The sequence below is a fragment of the Uloborus diversus genome, chromosome 2, assembly GCF_026930045.1.
Source record: "Uloborus diversus isolate 005 chromosome 2, Udiv.v.3.1, whole genome shotgun sequence".
Taxonomy (NCBI): Eukaryota; Metazoa; Arthropoda; class Arachnida; order Araneae; family Uloboridae; genus Uloborus; species Uloborus diversus.
Window position 1 is genome coordinate 143,989,517 of NC_072732.1, and position 26,616 is coordinate 144,016,132.

A 26,616-nucleotide genomic window follows, 5' to 3' on the forward strand; every position below is an offset into this window, starting at 1 on the left:
TGATGTTATGAGTTCTGAGAAGGCTTTAAATTGCACCCAACTATTGTTAAGACTTGGCAAACTACACAAATCAATTATTTTAGATGCTTGCCGCTTGTAAAACAGCAAAGCAAGGGACAATGCTTTACGAAAAAATTGCTTCGCTAATGCTTGATACATAGTCCAGCACTAGTAAAAAAGAAGCTTGACCTTGAACGGACTTATTTATGTTCGAATTAAAAGAGGAAAAATTTCTAGAGCATCCCAACACCAATCATCATTAGCGATAACGTAAATTGACTTTCCTCACCCCTATTTTTATAAATGGAACCGTGGAAGCCTCAGTTCAACTGAAATCAACTTGTCAGAGGTCTATAGAAGAAGCCCGGCATCTCTTGTTTTCAGTGTGTTCAGAATAAGACTCGTCCGAAAGCAAATGCCAAGAATCGTGAGAGGGCTTTTTTCTCATCTTTGGTTGCATCCCTGACCAACTGACAAAATATTGTTTAAAAAATTTCTCTAAGAAATTATAAAAGTTGTTTCACAACCATTATGAACTCGCAACTCTAGAGCTCAAATACGCAACCTTGAGGTGATTAACAATACTAAAGAAAAAGGTAAAACATTAAACTCCGCGAGTTTTCTTTGGGGTAAATTACAGGCTTCAGACAGTTTGTGGTGTAATGTAATTTCAGAAGAATAGAGAAGAAAGCTCCCCACAAACACGATGAAAAATTTGTCATTCACTAAGCGTCAAAGCAAGTTATAAATTACGGCATTTGTTTGTTTTACCTCTTTCATCCGCCATTAGACAATGGCTACAGCGCCCCTTATAGTTTATTGGAGTTGCGAATAGTGAACATCTTGTAGAGACTTTCATAATAAAGGTAGAACTTTTTATTTCATGTGAGGAATAAAATAGATGCAGAAAAAAGAACACGATTTTATTTCATAATAAAAAGTGTATAACTTACTTTTTGGAAATAATGAAGTAAGATAGGGCACATCAGATTAAAGGAGGAGAACATTTATAATTTAATATCTTTATTATTCTATTTTGAATGTGGCATGCTAAGTAAATTAGTTATGTAGGGTTAATCTATCGCGGAGAGAAGGTCAACGACAAAAATTCCATCTGTATATAAAACGATGTGACATGCACTAGAGTTATCATAATGGCAAAATCCAAGTCTAAACAAATTAAAACTTTCTTCTTATCAATTCAGTTGAACTCGCTTTTAACCAACCCCGGATTTAATTAGGTACAATGCAAAGTCTATGGGAACGGAACTTGCTTTTAATGAGCAAGCCCCGCTTAAAGCGAGACAAATTTTGCATTTCATAAAATTTCTGCGTATTTTCATCTCAGAAAATATTATCCTTTTTTGGGAAAAATAAATTAACATTTTGAATTCAGCTGAAAGTAATAAATAAGACATAAATCCTGAAAACAACAACCGTCGACATACTCAATGGCTTCCAAAGTACAGAAGAATTTCAAACTATTTTGAAGCCACGGACGCGAATGACGATGCTTTTCTGGCTAATCGTTCCTCAAAAACAACGAAAAAGATACAATAAGATGTTCAAATCAAATAATCAACTTCTTTAGTACTGTACAGAAATATAAAAATGATTATGAATTTTTTTCACGAACCCGTTTTTTACGAGCACCCCTTTATAACGAGCAAATATAAGTGTCCCTTTGCTTTCTAAACTAGCGAGTTCGACTGTATAATTAAAATAAGGTACTGAAAATCGAAAGTAGATCTGTTCTACATTAGTAATAAAATAAATTAGCCACTCGCTCCGTGAGAGAAAAAAAATAATTTAAAATACCGATCCCGAATCGTCTCTGGTGTGTTTCTTCAGTGATCGTTGCTAGGAAATGACGCACGCCCCAGTGCACTTGACACTCGTCCTATTCTCATGCAGTTCATTTATTTCCCAGCAATGTATTTCATGTATTCCAAACCCACGACACTGCAGATATTGGAGTCGAGGTCAGGTATCGATTCGATGAAAACCAAACTAGGTGCTCTTATAAATTTCTAATGGAGGAAGTATCGTATGTAAAAGTCGCAAATATGCCTAAGTATATCGATTGTAATCTATTAGCCAAAATGAGATAATTTTACGCATATATTATGCACAAATGAGACATTTTTACGGTGCATAAATATATATATTCACAAATGTTTTTACGCATATAATGGCACAATAAGACTTTTTTTGCATATATTTGCAAAAATAACGTTTTTACTCACATATTTGTACAAATGAGATTTTTTACGTACATATTTGCACAAATGAGACATTTTTTCAGCATATATTTTCACAAACGAGACATTTTTTGCACATATTTGCAAAAAATGAGACTTTTTACACATATATTTACACAAATGAGACATTTTTACGCATATATTTCTACTTTATTCTTAGAACTTTTAACAATGGCCATTACATATCATAATATGAAGTATCATCTTTATTGTCCGGCATTTATAAAAAAAAAAATGATTTGCATTTATTGCAGTCGTGACAGTGCGGTCACACTCGCAGTAAGAACAAAACATTATATTCCCTGTACAAAAATCAGTTTTTTTCAAAAGTCGATATTTCTCATTATTATATATAATGGTAACCGTGGTGGTAACCGTCGTTAAGGAGTTGGTCTCCTGACTGGATTGTCTCGGGTTCGATGTTAGCCGGTTAAAGATCCTCCATGTTCGCTAATGGCGACTGGGGTACGTTAAATATGCTTGCGGGCACAAAGTCCACGTTTTCTAATTCCAAATAAATACTTCTGTGTTTGCTGGATAAGGCGTTGCTCTGTTTGCTCCTGTTCTGAGTCAAAACATAGAACTCGATTCACTACCCTCATTTAACCAGTTAGATCGTTTGTAGTGGTAAGTACGGTGGACTTCAAATTTTTTAATCCCACCTCGTCCACGGAGGGGATACAATAGTCAACGGAGGATATTTTTTATGTAAGAAAGTGTCAATAAAGGTTGTTATGAAAGTAAACATGCGTTTTAAAGCTATATGAACTAATATGTGACTCTTGCTTAACATAAACAAATTAAAATGCAGAGGCTTTTGAAATAAAGACTCAGGACCTCGCTCCTTATGATAATCCTATTTTATTGAAAAAAAAATCAACATTCTAGCATTTGTAACAAAATCAATAAAGTGCAACCTAATTTAGTTGGAAAAGAAAATATCGAAAGTATGTTCTTAGTTTCATTGATGAGTAAAAAAAACCCTAATAAATCAAAAGATATATTTTTTCAATTAAAAAAAATTTCATTTTCTTTTTTTTTTTTTTTTGAAGAACTTGCCAAAGGCCGATTTAACAAGCTTCGCGGGCCGCTTCTGGCCCGCAGGTTATAGGTTGTGCATCCCTGCTGTACAACAACATAATCATTGATTTTTGGTTTGCTTCTTATCCTTTCTCGATGAATTAATCTCAAATGGTAATATTTACATTGATCACTACAACTTAGACAGGTGAGGTATCTTGCTTCCATATTTATTTGGTCTTTTTTAAATACAAGTTCATGAATTTTCATTGTTCCTGGAAACGGTGAAATATGCTTTGGAATTTGTTTATCTACATCACTTATAAAACTTTCTTCAACATTTTTTATTATTACATTCTTACAGTTTTTTTTGAAGTACCGAAACTAAACTTTCACAGTCTGGGATATCTGTTTTCTGGACAACTAAATTGTCAGCTGTTCTTTTTATTGCTGCTGCTGCTCCATCAGGAGCACCTTTTCCGTGAGAGCTTTTACTATAGTGCCAGTGAATTTCCTCCGCAATAAACTGAGAGGATAAATATCCACCTATTAACTGAAACATTGTTTTGTTTGTGTACTGAGCACTGGGACCATCACTGAGAAAATGAATTTTTTTTTTTAATCAGGTATAAGAGACTTTAAATTATCTTTGAGTGAAAGCAAATGAGCAGTAACAGCTGATGCATCATGCCTATTACATGCATTGATTGTTCCATATGAAATAGGACTTTCTTTAATATCTTTATGACAATATACAACACAAGTATGTATAGTTACCTGGCTTTGAACCACCAAAGTGGGCTGATTTAATTTCTCTGTGAAACTTACATATGTAATTTTCGGAAAAATCAATATGCATTAGGATTTCATTCCTTTTCAAATTTGTTTTTATATCTGAAATCATTTGATATTGGTGTACAATGTTAAATGTATGATTAAAAAATTTGATGATATCAGAGAAAAATAATTTCACTAATTGTTTTTTTGTACTCTCAATATCCACTTTCATGGTTCTATAGCAAATTTTTATTTCACCTTTAATCTTCATAGTAACTTTTTTGTTAACCCATTTTAGAAGTAGCACAGGTTCATCTTGAAAGTCATTTATTTTAATTTCTTTTAATTTGCAGGCATCACATTTACGATTTAGGCAAAGTTCTCTCTGAGGATCACAACATGTTGCTTTAAGAACTTGAGATATATTTTTTTTTCATTTATAATAACAAGACTATGTAGTTTTACTATTAAAAGCTTTATGTTTTCAAGAACTTTGCATAAACATGTCTCCCGATCGGAAACTTTCGGAAATAAGATCCAAAAAGGTCGGAGACGACAAAAAGTTTGATAACTAAGAGTTTGATGTTGTGGGCATTCCTTTATAATCATTTTATGCAAATTATACATAGTATCATTTAAATAACGTTTTTTTTTCTTCTTGTAATTGTTTCTTTTTTCCCTGGGCACAAGCGACTTGCTTTGTCAGATTCTAGAAATTTTTGAACATTTAGCTGTGTTACTTCTGTGAAATCTCTTTTTGACACAGTTTTGTAAATATTATTACCATAATTGCTAAGCATTTTGATTGAGGTTATTTTTTTACCTTATTGAGTAGTCGATACTTTTTCATAATTTTACCAGACAAAACTTGTAGCATTGTCTTTTTCACTTTGTGAGATTTTTCGGTTTTAAAGTTAGTTTGTATTTTTCTGCCAATAACTTCAGCACGCAATAATTTTCTAAACACATTGGATTTGCTTTTTCTATCTTTACTATTCAATTCTCTTCGAACTTTTTCTCGTGGTCATTCATTTTTCTTTTCTTCACTTTTCTGAGATCTGCTGAATCTTTTTTTATATTTTTCAAGTCTAGTATTTAATTTTTTGTTTTTCTCTTCTTATTCCTCTATCTTCTTCTTTAGTTTATAACGGTTTTTTCTTATTGTTTTTTTCCTCTCAAAATTCTAGAATTCTTGTTTTCCTTGGCACTGTGTTACTATTGTCCAATTCAGAAGAGGTGCTTGGAGGTTTATCTATAATTAATTCTTCAGTTCCTTCCAACATTCTTTGTTTACGATATTTTCTTGCTTTTTCTTTCCAAAGTTTTCTTATTTTTCTTTTTTCACGTTTATTCATTTCTTGAGCACATTTAATTTTTCCACTAGGTAGCCTTTCTTTGGTAGTTAACATTCTCTCTCTTTTTTCTTACTTTCTTCAAACATAAGAGGATTTTTTTTTTTTAATTTCTGTCTAGCACGTCTCATGCTAAGTTTCTTTTGTTCCCTCCTCTTTTGGATTTGAACGTCTGACTTCTTTTTACTTTTTGGTTTTGCCATTTTTTTCTACTATTAAAAGAATATATATATATATATATAGTATATATAAAACATTACTGAAATCATTTAACAGAAAAACTGACAAAATGAACTTCTTTAAGAGTCGAATTTAATTTCTTTTCTATAAAAAATACAAAACAAAATTGCCCTATATTTTGTTTAGCAAACTGAAATTTATTATGATTTTTTCTAAGGCTTTGTCTCTTCCGTGGACCACGTCATCTCCTCCGTGGACATGCCACGTCCACGGAAGGGAAGTCCACGGAGGAGACAAAAGTAAGCTTTAGAATTTTTCAGAGTTTTGATTTTAAAGTTAAAAAAATGGAATGCTTCTTTTTATCAAATATACTACTTTCGCTATCTAAAAATGATGTTTCAAATACAAAACAGTTTTATTTTACCTTTTGTATGATGACCACGGAGAATACACTAAGAACTTTGCCAAACCAGATTTAGACACAACAATCCAACACGTGTACAAGAGAACTAAAGTTGATCACTAGAAAACAAAATGGCTAAGTATCCTACCATTTACCTTATATGGACTTGACTTTTGCTGCCCTCTATTATGTATTTATTAAGTTATTTTAAGTGTCCACGGAGGGAGACTTCAATCTTAGGGACAAAGTTTATGAGTCATTTTCTTTATAAATACAATTTATTTTTTTTTAATTTTATTTTAAAAACATCTTAGAACTCTTAGCTAGTTAATACAATCAAAGATATTTAAAACCAATTTAAACAGTTTGAGACCAATTACAAATTGCTTTGTCTCACAGACTTAGGGACGTCCACGGAGGGGATTTTAAAGCAACATTTATTAAAAAATAAAACTGAAATATTAAATTTATTGAATTGTCATGCATAAAATTAATTAGTTCAAAACTTAACTAAAACACATGAAAAAAATATTAAGGAATATACTGAAGTTTTTATTATTTATTACTAAGGGACTGTAATAGTCACCTTTTTGTGAGAATGACCCATAACTGTTTTCGTTGTAGCGCATTTCCTCAATGTCGCCATTTTTTTTGGTTATAAATTTTAGCGATGATTCTTTTTATTCTACAGCTTTCGCTGACTGCGTTAACAACAAATCACTTTCCGGGCTTATAGCTTGTTTATTGTTCAAAATATTTCTTGCTACTTCTAAGCACAATTGAATTTATAAAATCTCTAGACATTCATATTCACTAAACTGGACACCAATATTTGATTTAAATACACAATTTCTGGTTGGGTTTACCTCATTCTTGATGATTTAAGACAAGTTCTAACGCTGAATTTTGAGGAATGGAAACTTTGTTTGGTTATTTGGTTGTTTTGGTAAAAAAGTTATTTGGATATATATAAGAAAGTGATGTAAAGTGTAATAGGGGAATGTTTGCCATAGTGCAATAATTTAGATAACTTTTTTTTAATGAAGAAATTGGAAATTTATAGTACAGAAAGAAATAATGTATTTTGTTGTAAATGAAATATTATTTATATTTCCAATTAAAGTCACAATAAAAAATAGAGATACATCCTTTGTCAGCATTTCAATACCTAAACGCTGCCATATTTTTAAAAATATATCATTTGTAACGAGACGCATTATAACCTATGGCCAAGGTTGCTGTGAGATTGGCATTGAAACTGTCATCGAACACATAAAAAACTGAATAGATATGCTACCAAGATCCTCCTGTTTGACCAGACAACTGCTTGTAACAAAAGTGCCCTGGCAATAGCCAACTATCGGCACTTCCTGCTTATTTTCACGCCAGGGGAAGAAGCGTTTATTTTTTGTTATTGTGTGGGCAGAAACTACGGATTGTGGAGGTTTAAGATACCAAGGTCACTAGCACGGCGGTCAGGTGACGTTTTACAGAATCTAGTTACTGATTCTGTTTAGAATGCGTGTTATTGTTGGGAATTGAGTGGGATCGTTATTTTCCGATTTTTTCGACGCTTGAACTGCACTTATCTGTTTGTTGTGACGCTTTTTCGGTGCTGTTATGAATCATAAAGCTCGGACAGCGTTTTTTGCTCGTCCAGAGTTGAAACTGTGGGATGTTAATTGTTTTTTTTTAATGGTGGCATTAGGGCCTCTTTAATAATCACGTCACATACGCTGCTGTACTGATGACTCTATAAAGAATTCCTTCCCCCTGTTTCGCGTCAAAGCAAGTTCTAAATTTACGAAATCTCTTACCAAAATTCCCCTTCTTCGATCTTAGAGCAGGAATTAGTAAATGAGCTAACAAGTCCAATTTTTTGCTTTGTAAAAGCTGAGACAAAAGATCCCAAGTCACGTGACTCAGCAATGACGAATAATTGACAAGTTTTGCAAAAAAAAATAAAACCTATCACGTGACTTGAGATCTTTGCTTCACAAATGAAAGTTTTCACTCCCTCCATTTTAGCTCTTCTCAATGGCTCCGATATTTTCAAAGGTCGCGGGTCAGCAAAATAAGTGAAAATCCTCTGATATTCTTTCTTGAGATTAACATTTATAAGTAAAAACGCATGTTACACAGAACAATAAAACTGATAAAAACGCAAATACTGTTTCATGGCTATCGCAGACGAACTTACGGGAAAAATCTGCTAAAAACTGCAACGAGGTGAGTAAATCCTTCTGATTTATGAAAAACATAAGCCATTTCACTTCAGTTCTTGTCTTTCTTCAAATTGCAATCAACTTTAATTATGTACACAAAATGTTGATGTTGATGGTGATACTGTATTTTGTGTTGTCAAAATTTCAATCATGTCAGCTGTTGTTCAGGGTTTCTTTGTTGGACTGCGATTGAAAGTCACTCTACATCTCCCATCAAAACCGAGAAGGTCTTGTTACCATTCGGGTCAGAAGTAGAGGAGTTGCCTTTAGTTGTCATCAGTTCTTGTGAACGTTTTCCACACCATCTAGGAACTTAACAGGACTTACGTGTTGTAACCTTTGTTTCTTCTTCATAATATGGTTTTAATAAATAGGTAATCGGTCATAGTTGACAATAATGAAACATTTAAAAATTCTGAAAAACCGTAATACACATTGATTTAATACCTGAATTTAATGCCTTTTCCTGGCAAAAAACTTGAACAGAATTTACATAACTGGTTTGTAGTGACGTGCATAGCAACCTATCATTAAAGTTTCATAATTTAGAATAGAGGAGAGTGTTGTACCTTGGGACACTGCTAATTTCTAAGAATCTATTTTTATCAGCCATGTTTCTGTAATCTCTAATAGTAATCTTCATCACTAAATGGTGCCATAGTAAAAATCATCATAAAATGAGTAAAATTGACGATTTTGTGAGAGAAAGAAAATTTCATGACTCAAAAGTAAATATTTTCTTCATTTTTATTTCATTTTCTGTCTTTGTATTTGTGAATTTAATAAACTGAATTTCATTTTGTTGCAAAAGAGAAGTACTTTAAATAATTTGCTTATGAGGAAATAATGATAGCGCCTCAAGATTGACCATCATTTTGATTTTTCTTAAACCACGTGATGATTGTACCTTGGGACAGCCAGACATATTGTACCTTAAGTACCTTAGGACACGTTCAAAGGTACAACATATGTATGGTTATGTATAATTAAGATATGTTTAACGACATGGGACAATGTTCTAACCTTATGTAGTCTTTTAAACACATTTAATGTTAGATAATAATTCATAATTTATTACTCATAATTCATATTTATATAATTAAGAGCCGATGATAAAGTAACCAGCGTGATTCAACAATGAAATTCACGCTACAGCATGATAATTTGATAATATGATTTGGTAGAGTTTAACAAACAGGGAAATGCTTTATTGTGACAAGGCTGAACTCGATCCAGTAACTTGTTGACCTGTTTTACTGGTAAGACTGTCATTTTAGGAGAATGAAGAAATGTAAAAATGGTTAACAATGACCGCTATCTACTGGAGTTTAAAGCCCCTATATATACGAGCCGGCGTATCAGCCATTTTGGATAGGAGCCCGTGTTTGAGTGGTTGTCTTTTCTGGCGAGTTATCGCATTTGGGGATTGTTCACTGCGAGCGATTATTAGCTGCACGTTAATTGTTTATTAAATAAAATATCATTTACGACTAATATGGCGAAACACGAAACTTGGCTATGGTAACCCTTGCTACGCAACAATGAAAAATCCGATCCAAAATGGCTAAACTTAAGCTGATGCGTCGGCCTATCTATATAGCGGCACTACTGCAGTTAAGAGGAGGACCCCAACGTCTGGAGTTGGTTTAAAACTTAAACTACCAAAATATCACCAAACAGGCAATTGCTGCTTTCAAATGTAGAAGAGTAGAAGCCATTTTCAACCCGTCATACCTTGACGGGCGGCTTTCTAGTTATTAAATATTCATGATTTAATTCACTACCATGAAAAAAAAATTTTTTTTTTTTGTTTTCTGGTGCGAAATTGATGGCTGTTCCCTGAATCATGAATACTTTTCCATAGTACAACAGGATGTGTCCCAAGGTACAATAGGATGTAGTATCTTGGGACAGCTTGGAACTTTTACTTCAAAAATGACTGGCAACATTTTGTTTTCAAACTGTCTGAATTTAAAAAAAATATATATTGCATAGAAATATGTTGTGGTATTTTAATGTGACTTTTAGATTTTAAATTTGTTCCAAATAATTGACGTTATAAATTAAATTTGAAAAGTGTCCCAAGGTGCAACACTCTAACCCATATACTTACAAACTTTTACTCTGTACAATAAATTTGCATTACAAAAGCCAACGATTACAAATAACCATACATGTTTTACGAATATTGCCAATAGTTAAGAATATATTTATACTGGTAATAAAATCCAGTAGTAATCTTAAATGCTACATTAATTCCTATATAATCTCTAAATTAAGCAGTAAATGATGGGGGAAGGAACGAATTTTTTTTCTATCATTAATTTTGTATGCATCCAAATATAATTAATGTACACTTTTTATCTTACATTTTCCGCATTTGAACACATTTCGAAAGAGTTTTAATTTTTTTTTAAATTGAAAATAGCGAAAAGTATATTTTTGACAGTGCGTCACTGCTCATGTATAGTGGGAATAATGAAACGCTTTAAAATATGTGCATGCAGTTTTCACTCAAAACAGTTTGCTTATTAAAAAAATCTTGATTAGTAGGATGCAAAAAAGGAGATGCATAAAAATACAAAATGGTAACGCCTATAAAATGCAAAAATGGAACTTGATAATTTTCACCCAACTTTTATTTTTTAGTTTTGAAGTTTTAATTCAGTTTTGTTCAGTTCAAATAAACAGAACGTCAGGGTCTGTAGATGAAATGTTTTGATTTATAAGTTCCCTCCACTCAAGTAGGCTGAATTTTAGTTTTTTCATTCAATGTTTTTTTTTAATTTAAATTTCATTGTATTGAGCATTTTGCCTGCCTGTCAAGTTTTTTCGTATTTTTAGTCCTCATGGAAGCAAATTTGTCAATTTATGAATGCAATGATAAATTCATAACAAATGCAGTTTTTAATATAACATTTCACTTGTAAAGAGCAAAAGTAGTTCAAAATTTGACAAAATAAAATGCTGGCTACGAAAATGCCATAGTAATACTGATCCTTTTTATACATATTATAAATTGTATTCAAAATATTGGTGGAATTTTTCCTTACTGAAACAAAGTGCCTTATCGTGTTACACTTCACAATTTCTCTTAAGCCTTAAATCTCAAACTGCTTAATTTCAGGGTAGTCTTGCATATTCACTTAGATCATCCGACACGAATAATTTTAAGTAGATAAAAAATAGGGTGATTACATATGATAAAGCAAAAAAGTTGATTTAAATGACAGCAAGAGTATGTCGGTTACTTCTCAACTGCTAACCGACGCATGCTTTTCTCTTTGATCTAAATAACATGATAATGTAAAACTATAGATTAACTAAACTGAAAGTAAATATATGTCGGCTAATTCTTAACTACTAACCGGCGCTTACTTTCCCCTTCAATCTAAATAACCTACTTTCAGAATAACCCATTTTGCTTAATTTGATTTATTTTCATTTTATGATTCGAAAGTGAGTTTAAAACATTCGGGGGGGGGGGACGGAATGCATGGATTCTGAAGTGATTCACCAAGCTGAGCTATAATTCATACTGGTAACTATCTTGTAGCGACTTGTAATAAAAGAACTTTTCCTTTTATCTTTACTTTATTTAGGTCTCTTAAATGGTGAGACGATTTAGTTCCGGTGCTTCCACCTTTTTTTCTCAAGTACCATTTTGGCCTGTGTTCCACTTGTGATCTGTATCGAAGCTTGCACAACTATCGATCGGAACATTTTATTGTGACCCGAGTCACGCTAATGTAGATGACCCTTTTCGCTCTGAAACTTCGACTTCTTTTCCAATCGCTTCATTTGTGGATTTTCCAACCATAACACTTGCGTGAAGCTTTGACAGTCTAGAAAACGAGCTATTTCTTGAATTGATGACATCTTTTGTTTTGATGTTAGAAAGTGAGTGGAGATCGATGGTTAGTTCTTCTGATGCTAAGTGTACGAGGCTTGAAAAGTAATTGAAGTTCAAGTCCTAGAAATGTATTCTAAACCAATCATGCTTACTATTCCCTAGATAAACTTTTTTTTTCTTGTGCTCGACTATGATTTATTATATTTACGAAAATGAATTTTTTATAGACTTCCTAAACGCTCAACTTGTTTTAACTGCTTAGCTCATATTATTATGTTTATTTTGACTGGCTTGCCACTGTAATCTAATTTTCTCGGTAGTGTTGAATATTTTACAACAAATACGAGTAAATAAATAAATCACTCTCAAAGCCTAAGAATTTTAAAACTTTCGAGCTATTAACTAACGTAGTTACCCTTTCAATATATCTTTTACTGATGACCTTGACAATATCTAGTTCCCAGCGTTCGAAATCGGAAAGTGATAAAAGTCAAAACTATTGTTACCCTTTCGAGGATATGTCATGTAGATCGAGTTCGAATTGTCCTAATTACTACCTGCTGATACGCAGCCGCGCAGGATAAAGAGGTTCGAAAAATACCAATTCGAATCTTGATTGATCAAAAAGAAGGCTACCAAAGTAGGTGGAGTTAGAGCCAAGGTTGTAGATTGCGTTACGAAGACAGGTTTTTTAAGAGTCGAAGGTGATTGTTTTAAAACAAAGAATATTTTGGTGGAATCGTTTTCATTATGATCGAAATTCACTTTTTGTTTCTCTGTAATTCCAGGACATTTATTTTGTTTTACCCTCACCGTCGTGCTTCGCTGTTATCATTAGAAATGGGTTTTACTTGTTTGCTTTAACGAGAGTGAAGTCACGAATTTGTATCAACTAAATGAGTTGTGCAGAGGATTTGTAAAATTAGCCGAATCGATGTCGAGGTAAAAAATATTTCGCTAAAGTCGTGATTTGTGAGGAAAATTTGCTTTAAATAATGAATATTATTAACGGTTTTTTTTTAAAGATTTGCTCCCATTCTTTTCTTGAAACATATTTTTGAAGCATGCCATTTGCATTTTGAAAGCAAGAAATATAATTACGTTTCCAAACTGTTTTAATACGAAGCTTTCTTTACTCCAGAGCTTAACAGGAATTTAAAAAAAAGACTACTACTGCCGTCTAAGTGCAAAAGACGTATCTGCATCTGAGTTCAAAATGAGAAATTAAAAGTTTTTTGCCTCCTTGTATTCCATAAAGATGCAACTTCTTTTTCAGCTTTTTTAAATAAATATTTCCCATTCACAAATGACCATAAAACATTGTATTTAGGTGAAATATGTGAAAAAGAAACACTTGGGGACCATAACTCAGTTGAGATAAAAAGTGCAGATACGACTTGTGGGCTTATCATGGCAGAATAGTGATAATTTGTATTTCTGTTCAAAGTTTTGTGCCTCCTTGTATTTGATACAGATATAACTTTTTCAGATTTTTTTTAAAAATATTTCTCATTCAGAAATAACCATAAAACAATGCAACTAGGTGAAATATGTTACAAAGATACACTTGGTGACTGTAACTCAGTTTTGATAAAAAGTGCAGATACGACTTGTGTGCTTATCACGGCAGAATAGTGATATAATTATGCTATATGAAATTTGTTACTACTTTATCTATTTATGTCATGTCATAGAAGTGGTGGATATTTTTTTAAAATCATACTCACCAGACCTAGGCATAACTGGCAACAGTGTTTATTGAGCAACCAATATATTTCAGAAAAAAATTTAAAGCAATTTAAATCATTGGCAATAATTTCAATTGTTGCGTTATGAAGTCTAGGAAAGAAGTTTCAGTGATCACCACTCACATCGGAATTGGATAAGCGCAGTGGGGCAATTAGGAGAATTAGCCAGTCCAGCTCTATGAAAATGTTCAATAAGATAGTCATGTGGCAAATGCAGAAATTTTATTTTTTATTTTAGGTTGCATTGTTTAATTTTTGAGTTAAAAGGGAAATCTTTCTGTTGTAGCAATAAATAGGTAGTAGAGTTAGGGAGCTATGTGGAATAATCAAACTATTAAATGATCACACCTTTTTTTTATTACTTCAACAGTGCTTAAACTATTGAGAGCTAAAGGATAAGAAAGAAGTTAGTTGCATAAAAAAGGGAGCTGGTTATAAATGATGTCACTTTTTTTTCGAAAAAGCAGGCCCCCCCTCTCTGTGTTACAAAGTATCACATTTTTCGCCTTACCCCTCCCAAGTATGATTGTCCATGCATACGGTTAAAAATTCCTTTTAATACAAAGAGTCCCCAATCACTACAATTACTCTATAATCAATCATTTGACTGTTAAATCAATCGAAAGAGTCAGAGGAAAGCCGGTCATTCAATCAAGGAAACATTTGAAAGAATCAATTTATAACTGATGACTTGAATATAAGTCATTCGAATCATTCGATAAGAGACCATTTGCAAAAATCTCTCGTAAGTGATCCCTTAATGATTTGGATCATTCGATTATAAAAGAACCCAACTTCTTTTTTTTTTCTAAATCGCTTTGCAGAGTTAAATTATTTCTTTTCCCTATTGTAAATATTGTCGTCTTTTTTTTTTTTTTTTTAGTAGTGTCACAAATTTGTTTACATAAAAGTAACAACAACATTTTTCATTTTAGTTCATATACAGTGCTCATTCTGAACAATATATTGATACCTAATAAAGTAAAACCTTGTTTTAACGAAGAAACCAGTGAAATCATTTCGGATTAACGAAATTTCGTTATAGAGATATTACAAATGTTGACATGGTTCGCATGTAAATTGAATCGGGGATTAACAAAGTCTTTGCTATAACAGACTTCGCAATAATGGATTTGACTGTATATTTATTTTTTTTTCCTAAAAACTATCTTAGTTCAAACCTTTTTTCATTTTTCTCGATAAGTAGCACTGTTGTCTCAATTCTCTTAAGCGTATGATCCATTTTGATAATTAAGCAGGGATAAATATTCCTTATTTGTTTTCCTCAGGTATCATTTATATTATTGTAAAAGTTATTTGCTTTTTTTTATGTCTACTACTAAATTTCGCATTTCCAAACGTAAGAAACTTAATCTACAAGTGCTTACAGCATAATGCCAAAAAGCGTTTTCTTTTCTTTCAAACTAGGTAATTGTATTGAAATTCAGATTTATTTTAAATATTTAGTAATCATTAGACTCCTGATGCTTTAAGTTTTAAGCAAGTTCCATTGCAAAACAGACATAAATATTTCTAATCATTATTTATAAATATTTAACTATATTATTTAGTATTTTTGTATGATGATATGACTTAGTGATGCCTTTGTTACTAAATCTACAATGGTCTACTTCATGTGACATTATCCGAAAGATCGTTGATTCGTTGAAAGTTCAACATACCAGGAGATCTGAGTAGAGATCTTGTCATGCAGCTAGAAACATACTCGACATTTGTAATGCAAAACTGCCGGGTTTACTCTCTTAGTATTTCTACCGAATTTTAAACTTGCGATTTTTATGCAAGGAAATCTTTAATAATTTACACAATATCGCGTATGCTGCTGTTGAATAAAGCATTTATAAAATGAAATTTTGAAGAACAGTTTTATTAATGACTGATTGCTTATGGAACAGTAGAATCCGGTATAAATGCATGAAGGAACACATTATGCATCAAGAAAGAGCTATTTGTTAAGGATTTTCAGTCTAAGAATACGATATTCATGCTAGACAAAAAGGTTGCGACTTGAACGCGAGGAAGATTTCGCGATTTTTTCTGCTTTTGACCCACGACTATTATGTGAAGACATCTATAAGACAGTTAACTTAGTACTTATATGTTCAAACATCAACAATGTAATTAAATTGCTTTTACTTGCAAGATACATGATTTAACGCACACATTTTTCTACGTGTACGAGTATTGAGAGAGTGGGACTAAATACAGTAGTAAACATAGTATTTATGTGCTGAAGTACAACAAAGTAGCCAAATCCGAGCAGAGCATCAGTGAAAGTTGAAAGAATGTGAGCTACTAATGAAATCCAGTCAAACATTCTAAAAAGTTCAATGGCGGTTTGTTTATATTTAACTGTTGCCACTTGACGATACGTAATAATCCCAAATCCTGTGCTACGTACCTTAGCGTTTTTTTTTTTTTGTTTTTTTCACAAAGATGTAATTGAAACTCATTTTACCTGTTTGATACAGGGATTATTTCATAATTTGTTCTCCTTGTGGTACTAATACTGGTAAAAACAACTACTACAACACTAAAATAACACTAAATACATCCATCAAACAAAACATTTATGAACTAAAATATCATCCAATGTGTTTGAAACTATTCTTTAAATCGAAAGTAAACATTTTGCTTCTACAGTTGTGTTCATTTGATATCTCGGTCTTGTTTAGTAACACTTTTACCTTTAAAATCAGCAGGAGAAAATGTTAAGTACTTAATTGTTAACAATCCAGAAGCTATTTCTATCAAAACTTTAATAACTACCTGAGATTATATCAATTCAAATTCATCACGACAAATACTTTTGGTTTCCGCATATTTAGAACAGTTATTCTTATCCGAAAACAAAAGTGGTTTTTACTATCATTTTAAAAGAATATATTTCACATCATTTTTACCATTTTTTTAATTCCGAGCGCATGAGTTCCTGTTTCTAATTTCGAATGTATGTGTTCTATATTGATTCTTCCGATAGCATTCAGAGAGCGCAAAAGAATAAAATCGTTCTCTTCCTTCTTCTTTAATACAGAACACTACAAAAGTACCCTGAGATGAAAGGATATTATGTTAAAAGTGAAGCGGAATGTTTTTCTCAACTTTTTTAAGTGAAAAAAAATGAGAACATGTGTGCTGTAACAATGTCATGAACTTTCTTTTGTTCAGCATCCGAGTTTCTTGATTATATACTGCCGTGTGATTGACAGTTAAGAAATCGAAAGTAATTGAAACGTCTTTCTGAAGATCGTTAACATTGCCGTACTTTATCTAATTACTTTAGCTGTTTTTTAATTGTTCATTGTTAAAAAAGAAGGTAACACTTGTTTCAAAAAAGTAACTTGCTGTTAATTCTTCTTGCTTCAAGATAGTGAATGTCTTGAAATAACTAAGAAAAATGCGAGTTTCAATTTATTTGCAGAATAAGTAGAGCAATTGAAGGGTTGCAGAAACAAAAAGTTAACTCCATTTTTTGATTGTTGGGAAATATCCTGGAGTTTACTGCATGTTGCCTCAAGCGAATGAAGCAGTTAACTCCTTCTAACGAATAACTTGAGAACGATCAACCGGATATAACTCCTTTTTTCGGTCGTTTTGTTCTACAAGGAGCTGTACCCCTTCAATTGCTTATTCCATCATTTTATACGAAACGGAATGGTTTTACAGGAAAATGGTACCTGTGTTATCTACATAAAGATCTCCCAGAAGCCAGTGCGGTTTAGTTTAGAAAAAATTGAAAAAATTAATGCCTCTAGTGTATTAGCTTAAAATTTTAGACTTTTTACTTTCATTTGACAATTTTGAAGTGACTATACTCAATACTCTTCTGTCATGGTTTAGTAACTGAGAAAAATAATTTTGCTTTCATTAAGATTTTTAAAAATTACAAAACAGCAAAAAGCGAACTTAAACGCGTTGACTTCTAAGTAACTGAACTGGCACTTAAATAATTGCATGAAAAAATATTCCACGATAGAAATCAGTTGAAGCAAGTTTAAATGTATGAAAAACATTTGTAGTGTATAGCTGTAATCGTATCTGTGTAAATATGTAGATCTTCTATTTATTTATTGAGCAATCACGATTGCTTATTGTTCTCACTTGACTGTTTTGATGTCCTATCATTTTATTTTCCCACCGCCACCCTCTGCACCATCACCGTCGACCGGGTCCTCACAATGCTCTTCCTATAGCGAAAGCCGTCTCCAGGTTGCATCCATGTCCTACACACACGCGCATACATACACAACTACACACACACACCCCCACACACAAACACACACGCCTACATACACACACTCGTGATTGCGAAAAACATAATTTGAATTCAAGATGTCAAAATTCAAATTATTTATTTTTATTTAAATGCGAACGCTTAAAAAACTGATGCTAAAAATATTCATAGAACACGCAAATAGTTAAATATATATATTTTTTATTGCTTTATTCCGGCAACCATTATTTGTTTGGCTCAGATATTGAGCTTCATTCTTCTTTTTTTTCTATTATTTTTACCATGCTTATAATTCATTTTATTCAATAAAATTATTTTTCTTTTCAACCAAAACAATCTTTCCATATTGATATTGAAAATTGTCTTTTTTTGTAAGACAAACGAAATTTTTATTTTCCTTCTTTAGTTTATTAAATTAAATGCCCAAATTTTTATTAAGTATACAAGTAGCGTATTTCAATAAACAAAAAAGAAATTATGTTCCGTAATATTCCATTATTTATGAAAACTAAAATCAGAATATTTTGAAAAATGTCATTAATTTACGTAACTAACATATTGGATACGTAAAGAAAATGTCCTGCTTAACTGTATTATGTTTCAAACAAAAACAATATGAAAAAATGCGAGTAAATTAATTATGCACACAGATGTCTTCCCATTTTCACGAATTTAAAGGTAAAAAAAAGCATTTTTTCACATGAAAAAATTATCTCCTTACTAAAATTCAATATAAAAAGTTCTATTTTGGTAAAACTAAAAAAATAAAAAGTAGCCTCTTTTTCTTTCAGTCAGGAGTACTGAACAGCAGCTTTCAAACTAAAGGACAATAGGGCAATGTATATAGGTTTCTTTACATTAGATATAAAACTGTATATGAATCTATGTGATTATAGCATTATTTTTCTTACAATTTTTAAAAATATAATAAAGCATCTTCTTTCTTTTAGGCATGAAAAGAATGGAGTTTGATTTGGCGCAACATGTTTCCTTATGATCTCCAGCAGCAGTTGTGGCCCTAAATTGTTTGAGAAGTTCCTTCAAAACGTCATCACGAGTCCTAAATCCTTGTGGGAGTCTGCACCTGGAGGAATAATGTCTTCCTCCGATGCGACAACGTACCTGAATACAGTCAAGTGGGGCGACGAGGGACATTACTTGAAGGAATTTACGAGCAAGTTCAAACTGCCCCAGGTTGCCAAGATTATCAAAGGCCAACACCAGAATCTTGGGGTGCCAACACTGCCTTCTCCGAATCTCAACCAAGTGATATTCCTCTCCTCCGCTGGCACAAAGCTCAAAGTAATTGCCCAGTGTGTGAAATTCAAAGATGCTGGTCGAAGGATGGTGCCAGTTGGATCTAAATTGGCAGTTCCCGAAAATTACGACGGATGGTTTGAAATACTTTCAGAAGACGGCCGGGCCGTTCGTTGCATTGAAAGCGTAGCGGAACTGACTAGAAGAAATCCCAAGTCTTGTTTAGTTCGAGACAGCATTAAAGTAAACCTGCCAAGACCTGATGATGTAGACAGCGTCTGGGACAAGACTCGAACTATATCTCCTGGGGAAGTGCTCTCGCTTGGAGAACTTGCTACTGGAAGCTCACGTGGTAATCGCAGCAGTGGAAAATATCTCAGCTGTGTGACATCCTTTGGCGATACTGTATACTTGCCCCTAGAGCTTCGTGGAAGGTTTAGTACTATAGCTGGTGAAGATAATATCTCGGGCGTGCATACCGTTAAAACACTGATGTCGAAAAGATTTCCTCTGATGGTCCGACTCGTGCACGGTAAACCACCCGTTGGTGTGAAAACAGGATCTCAATTTGTGCATGAGATGCGACTGTATTCCTTGATTGAAGAAGAGTGTCTTGTTGCCATGCCTTTAACAAAAGATGTGGGTGTCGTTCCCCTACCACCAAATGCCGCGCTTAAAATCCTAGCTCCTAAAAATTCGGAAAGCCTCGTAAAACTGCCAGAACATACAGCTCTTGCCAACAAGTGCCACACTTTAATGGCTGAAGTTTCTGGATGTATACAAGTCTGCGATGTCAACTCTGTCCGCGAGATAAAAAATCTGCCTCCCTCTCCTCAGTACGTCTACACGAGACGACAAGCTCCTAACACCTACCGCACGGTTCCTCTGGTCAAACGCAGCGCATCCGACCCTCAAGGCACCAATATGTCCGGAAGACTTCATTTAGAGCGAGGGCTATCTACTCCAAATGATTCTTCCCTTCCTTTTAAAGAGGTTTCGGATGATTTTTCCGACTCCGATGACCTTAGATACGATGAAATCGACCAGATTTATGATTATGTGAGAGGATTTGCTCCTCTGCCGGTGAATATCAAAAATGAGTTTTCAGCTTCTGAAGAGCATAAATCTCAGCTTTTGCCACAAATTGCCGTAGATAGTATAAACGGTAAATCAGGAGACAGAAAACCTCCTGAACCTCCTCCAATAGAGACGATTCCCGCTAGGAAATCTAGCAATGGAACTGTCAAGCACCATCAAACGCCCCACAAAATCACCGTTAGCATTGTGAATCGAACGCCCACCATCAAAACCAAAGATATGTTCTTCCCAAATCGAAGTCAGAAGACAAGAAAATCAGCTGACGATCACATATATGAAAAAATAGAGAAAAGGAAAAGTGGGCTGAAATTAGTGAAAGTATTTGAAACGCCTGGAAGAACACCAATGCGTTCCAATAGCGCTAGCAAAATTTTCCAAAATGGCACTCAGAATGCTAATTGCGATAACAATAATAATAACAAACTCCCCTACAAACGACAGAGCCAATATCAATTGCACGTCAATAATTCCCAAAACCATGTGAATGGCAAAACCAGGTTTCAAAAGAATAATAAAAATTCTTACGCTCACAAAGATCTATCTGGTGTCAATCGGAATAACAAATCTCAAAAGTCGTCTTGGGTGAATTGTGGCGTCAAAACTATAGCGACTTCTCCCCTATTCCACATCCGATACAAGTCTCTAACTGATTTACTTATGGACACAAAAAAATCTAGCCCTGACTCTAGTAATACGTCTTGTGGCAAAAAGATTCAAGGCTCAGCTGGATCCTCCTCCACTATTTCATCGAAAAACGATAATGATAACCAAGACAATCAGTCGGACATCCTCGAGGAGGCACAAAAAAATGCTAGAAACGGCCGTAGGTTGTCCAGGCCAAAATCTTTGTCGAATCTGGTTGGGGACATAACGCCAAAGAGGAGACTGGACAATCATAACTATTACAATCTCGTGCAGAATGATCTCATAAAACCACCAGAACTAAATTGTTCTAAATTTTATTCCATGCCTGACTCTTCGCGATACGCTAAAAACCATTATGGAAATTCCCATCATGCAAAGAAACTTGGAACATTGTATTTATGAGATGCTTCCTAAATACATTTTGACTCACGATCAGCTTTATTATAAAAGCAAATGTGCAAAATTTTTCATCCTTTAGCCAAGCTGTTCAGTATACGTGATGTCCTTTGGTGATAAACGTCAATATTTTTTTCTTAATTTAACCTGATAAGTGTTGTCAAAATATGAAAGTCTTCATGTTTTCCATTACTTTTCCAATGCCATCAGTGTATTTTCTTTTGTTCGTATTTGTTGCGTTATTGACTATTGATGATGAGGGTGAAATCAATTAAAAAACCAGTCACATAATTTGATCCGCTGTGATATTTTCACACTCAGCCAGCTGTTTATGTGTGCTACTTCAACAGCAGAATATGATGTAGTGTAGAAAACTATAATGATGATTAATTGTTATTATTTTATAATAAAGTGCGTAATATATGTACATTGGTTTGATTCTTTTCAATCACAATTTTTACACAAATGTTTTTAAAATTTTGAAAAGTGATGAAAAAAACGGAAGCAGAATGCAAATTTTGGAAATACTGTGTTGTCAGTTTCTATTGTATCTGTTGTGAAAACCCGTCAAATTAAGCAAAGGACAAATTACAAAATACTTAAACTACAAAATACATCTCGGAACAGTATTAATCTCATGCTTATATCCACGATTTCTGGCAGGCGGTGCAAGGGGATGTACTTTCATATCCTAGCTTTTAAAAATAGCTAAAAGAGGAAAAGTTACAAAATACTTCAAAAAGACTGCAAAATGCATCATGAAGACTATTAATCTCGCGTTTATTAAATGAAATTTTTTTTGACAAAAATAAATCTCAGAATTCGCTTCAAAATAAACAAACAAAATATAAAAATAATAATAATGTTAAAAAAATAATAAAACAGTTTTAAAAAAATAGTAAATTAAATTCGGTTGCAGCCGCCTATATATCATTCTGAAAGCACCCATGACTGCGGCTGAATAAATGTTGCGCCAATCATAACACCCACTAATTCTTTTGCTGTCAAAATTCTTGTGATACTGTTCTTATTTTAAAAATTCAAATTGGAAACGCACTTTTAGCTTCATAATAGTTATTAATCCAGCAGTTAAGAGTTCTTACCATTCTTCTCACTTAAATTACATGCTAAATTGGCAGAGAAATGTCAAAGCAAAGAAGGCGATAAAAAGCCTTAACTAGCAACAATGCTTCTATTATATGGAACTCCGTTAGAAACATGCTCAAGGATCCTAGTTTATAAAAACCTTACATTTTACAGAGCAAAAATATTCGTTTTTCAAAAAATTGATTTCAAATTTAATGTTTTCTGTTTTCTCTATGAATTCTATCCTTTTAGAAGAAGATGCAATGAAATGTTAGCTTACCTGACATTCTGACAAGTTCCTCTCAGCATGGTTGCAGGGTCTTGAAATGGAAAATGTATTCAACAGCTCAATTCAAATCACAGTCAAATTTCTGCCACTATCGTCAAGAGCCTCATATAACATTTCATGTGAAAAAATAAAATTAACTAAAATTGGAGACAGTTTATTATTATGATTATTTCTAAAAATTTAAACATCAGCATAAATGAAATTTGATAAATATATGCCTCAGTTGCCAAATCGATTAACTCCACTTTAAAAAAAAAATCCCCATTTCTGCTTTAATAATGCTTAATCAATGCTAAGAATGGGAATTTATATTAAACTTTTGGTTCAGTACATTTCTGATCCTGCGATGGCAGAAAATGTAACACGAGGGCCCGTTCACTCCTATGGATAACACTATCTTCTGCATCACGTTTCTCAACATTTTGTTTTATGGAGTTAATCGATTTAACAAGTGAAGCTTCCAAATATGTCTGGAAATACCTCAAGTGCAACAGATAACACCCTTATTTAAACCTAGTTGCTATACTTCAAAAAATAATTCATTTTAAGAAATAAGATAATTGGCCTACATTTTTCCCGCCAAAAAGTAATTTAGTTGTTGGAAAAAATTAAAACTAGTCTTCATTGTACGATCCAACAAGTAAAAACGGCTATAAAATATTCTGGACTGCAGTAGGACTGCTTCAGTTTGCATGTTTAGAAGCAAATAATGTATATGAATTCGAATTTTAATCGATCTTAAAACTTTAAAGCTAAGTATATAAATTGATACAATCAACAAAAACATTATATGTTAAAATAATTGAAGTTATCTATTTTCTAATGATTATAAGCATTATACCTGAATAAACCAATAACGAATGCAAAAGTTAATTTTGAACGTTTTTTCCTGATAATATTTTTTTGTAAAATCTGAAGTAGACGAAGCAGTTTTTGATTGTTTCAGCAGAAACGCAGTCCCTGATTCGGAAATATATATATATATATATATATATATATATATATATATATATATATATATATATATATATATATATATATATATATATATATTTATTAGTGCTTTATTAAAAAAAACATGTTTGAGAAAACGCATCCTTAATTTAGATTTTTCCGCACTTACTCATTTTACGTGTTTTGTAGTTATAAAACCTATTTCAGCAATACTAATTCTGATATTCCTGTTAGAAACTTTGTCATCAGTCGTCACTTTCGCTGTAACATTTTTAAAAATTACTAATTTATTAAATATGTTTATAAATGCGAACTAAATTTATAAATACGTTTGATGTTCCAAAAAAGAAAAAACAATTAACGGGAAAGCCATTCCAACCCAATCCTTATAAAGGGTGTCCCAAAATTAACGCAAGATTTGAATTTGCCGCCTTTTTTGCAATAAATTGTGGGCAATCTTGAAAAAAGAGCAATTTGGCAGCTGAGGGTCTAAGGTTATTGCAAATGGAGCATTTTCGATTCTATAATGCGTTTTCATTATCGAACAATTATTTGAAAAATAACGAAAGTTTGGGCGGGTCAAGCAGTTTACTGTTATTGGCACTCGATATCGCAATTAGGTAATGCGCAGGTGGTTGTGGGATTGCTGACATAGACGTTTGACTTCAAATAACCCCATAGGGAGAAGTCTAATGATGTAAAATCAACGATCTAGGGTACAATTTACGAACAAGAGATTCCTCATGCAGTGATTGAATAGTTTCGCTGGCTGTATAATAGCATAACACTCCATTTTTACTAACCCTAAACTCCCAGCTGTCAAATTGTTCTTTTTCCGTGGCTGCCAACAATTCACAGCAAAAATTGTGGCAAATTCAAATCTTGCGTTAATTTTGGGACACCCTTTATATCGTCGATTTCGAAAAGGTTTTGTGCTTGAATTGCTTCCCTAATCTAAAAGTAGGCGAATTAAAATGCGATTTCTTGGTGATACTAAATTAATAGAAATGTTAGGGAGAAATTAGTTACTGCATCATTGTGAAACAGTGGGAGCATTACAATTTTCAGCTACAGTCGTGCAATCAAAGAGGCGAATGGGAGGGGGGGGGATCAATAAGAAAAATCTTCATCCCTAACGTTTACAGAATAAAACATATAGAACGTGGAAAAATATATCATAAAAGTTTGTGTATGCAAGTGTGTAAATATAAGTTTTTATTTTACATTAAATTTATTTTAATAGCTCAAACATTTTTTAAACAATGTATAAACATTTTTTGCAGTTAAACATAGTACAAGAAAGCATTTTCGAATAAGTGAAATACCAAAAACGTAGATTTATTTTTTTTAATGCAAAGGAAACATAATTTATTCAATTGCACATCACTAATTAACATGCAGAATCGTTGACAGTTGTAAGCGATCATTGTCTTGAAGCTGTTTACCAGACCGTGAAAATTTTAGCTTCGTCATCTGAAGACAATGGTTAAGTATGTGCCAGTCAGTATGGTGGTTTTTCTTCTTTTTCTCAGTATTATTATTTGCTTTTTGTTTTAGAACCCATCCCCGAAGTTTAGAAGTTTTTCAGGGTGCGGCAAAACAATATGGGCAAGCCAGTTTTAAAATAACCTTATTAAAAATAAATAAATAACAAATATTAAGAAGATAAGAGCTTTACTAATAAATAGTTTGATTGTTTTCAAAGTGGCCGCCTTTTGTAGAGATGCAAAGACATAACTGCTTAGTGAAATGAAATCGTCAACTGTAAGCCACAAGTCTTCTACCTTAAACCTATAACATTTCTACCGAAGCGATTACTTCAGGGAGTCCAACCTTTTGTGTGGTTTAGGACAGACCATAGACTCTAAATAGACCACACATCCATAGGATTGGGATCTGGCGAGTAGTGTGTTCCCTTTATAAATGATATCATGTCCGGAAAAATGAGTCTTGCACCACTCTTATGTCTTTCTGGACTATTGAGCTCGTGCGGAATTTCGTTGAACTGTCCAGCTAATATTGCCGAAGTGCTTTTTAGCACACGGAAGTACAACAGCTTTTAAAAGGCCCCACTGGTACACTTTTCATTCATTTGCTCTCATCCACAAAAACTAGATGTGTTTTTTTTAGCTTGCAATGGTTAGCCTCAGATCAAGTCCGATTGTAGAATTTGATGCGATGTTCAACAATTTGTAAGAGGCTTGGAGACTGCACAGACCAATAAAAAGCTTCTCATCAGTGAAGGTAATCCGTGCACTCACATACGGCCCATCTCAAAAGTTTTGAATATCTTTGGAGCCGCATGAGTCAGTTTTCTTCAGAGAAAGGATGAACGTTTTGGAACTTGTAAGGCTTTAGTCCGAAGTCTGTTTTTGCCATTAACCACACTGATCGGTCACATATTCTCAATTCACGAGCGACCTTTTTGGTGGAAACCCGTGAATTTCATTGAATTTAATTTTTCGATGGCTTTACTTTTAATTGAAGTTTCCGCTATACGTTTCTGTCCACTTCCTGGAGATCGACCATCGTTTCAGAGTTCTTTGAAACGGCAGTTTACATCAGACACTGTTTGCCGAATCACATTAAGCAAACAAACTATCATTTTCATTGCTTAAACAACCCTAAAACAGCAGATCTTTTGCTTGACCTTGTAAAAAAGTCAAAAAAAAGAAGTAAACTAAGAAATACTGTATAAAATATTTTCTTATTAAAATGGCAGACATAAGAAATGAACAAATTCATTAAAAATAAATTAGTTAACTTTTATTTCATGAGGCCAACTTTCTCCGAGAATTTTTTTTTTTTTTCCGCACC

General features: G+C 33.1%; 1 protein-coding gene across 1 annotated transcript in view; it reads left to right on the forward strand.

Moving 5' to 3' along the window:
- LOC129217383 (uncharacterized) overlaps positions 1-21,886 on the forward strand; it is a 111,617-nt gene extending 89,731 nt beyond the window's left edge. Inside the window, exon 3 of the mRNA XM_054851675.1 lies at positions 19,025-21,886. Within this exon, the coding sequence (XP_054707650.1) occupies positions 19,068-21,476 (2,409 nt within the window). The 5' untranslated portion in view covers positions 19,025-19,067 and the 3' untranslated portion in view covers positions 21,477-21,886. The remainder of the gene's footprint in view (positions 1-19,024) is intronic.
- The last annotated feature ends 4,730 nt before the right edge of the window (positions 21,887-26,616 follow it).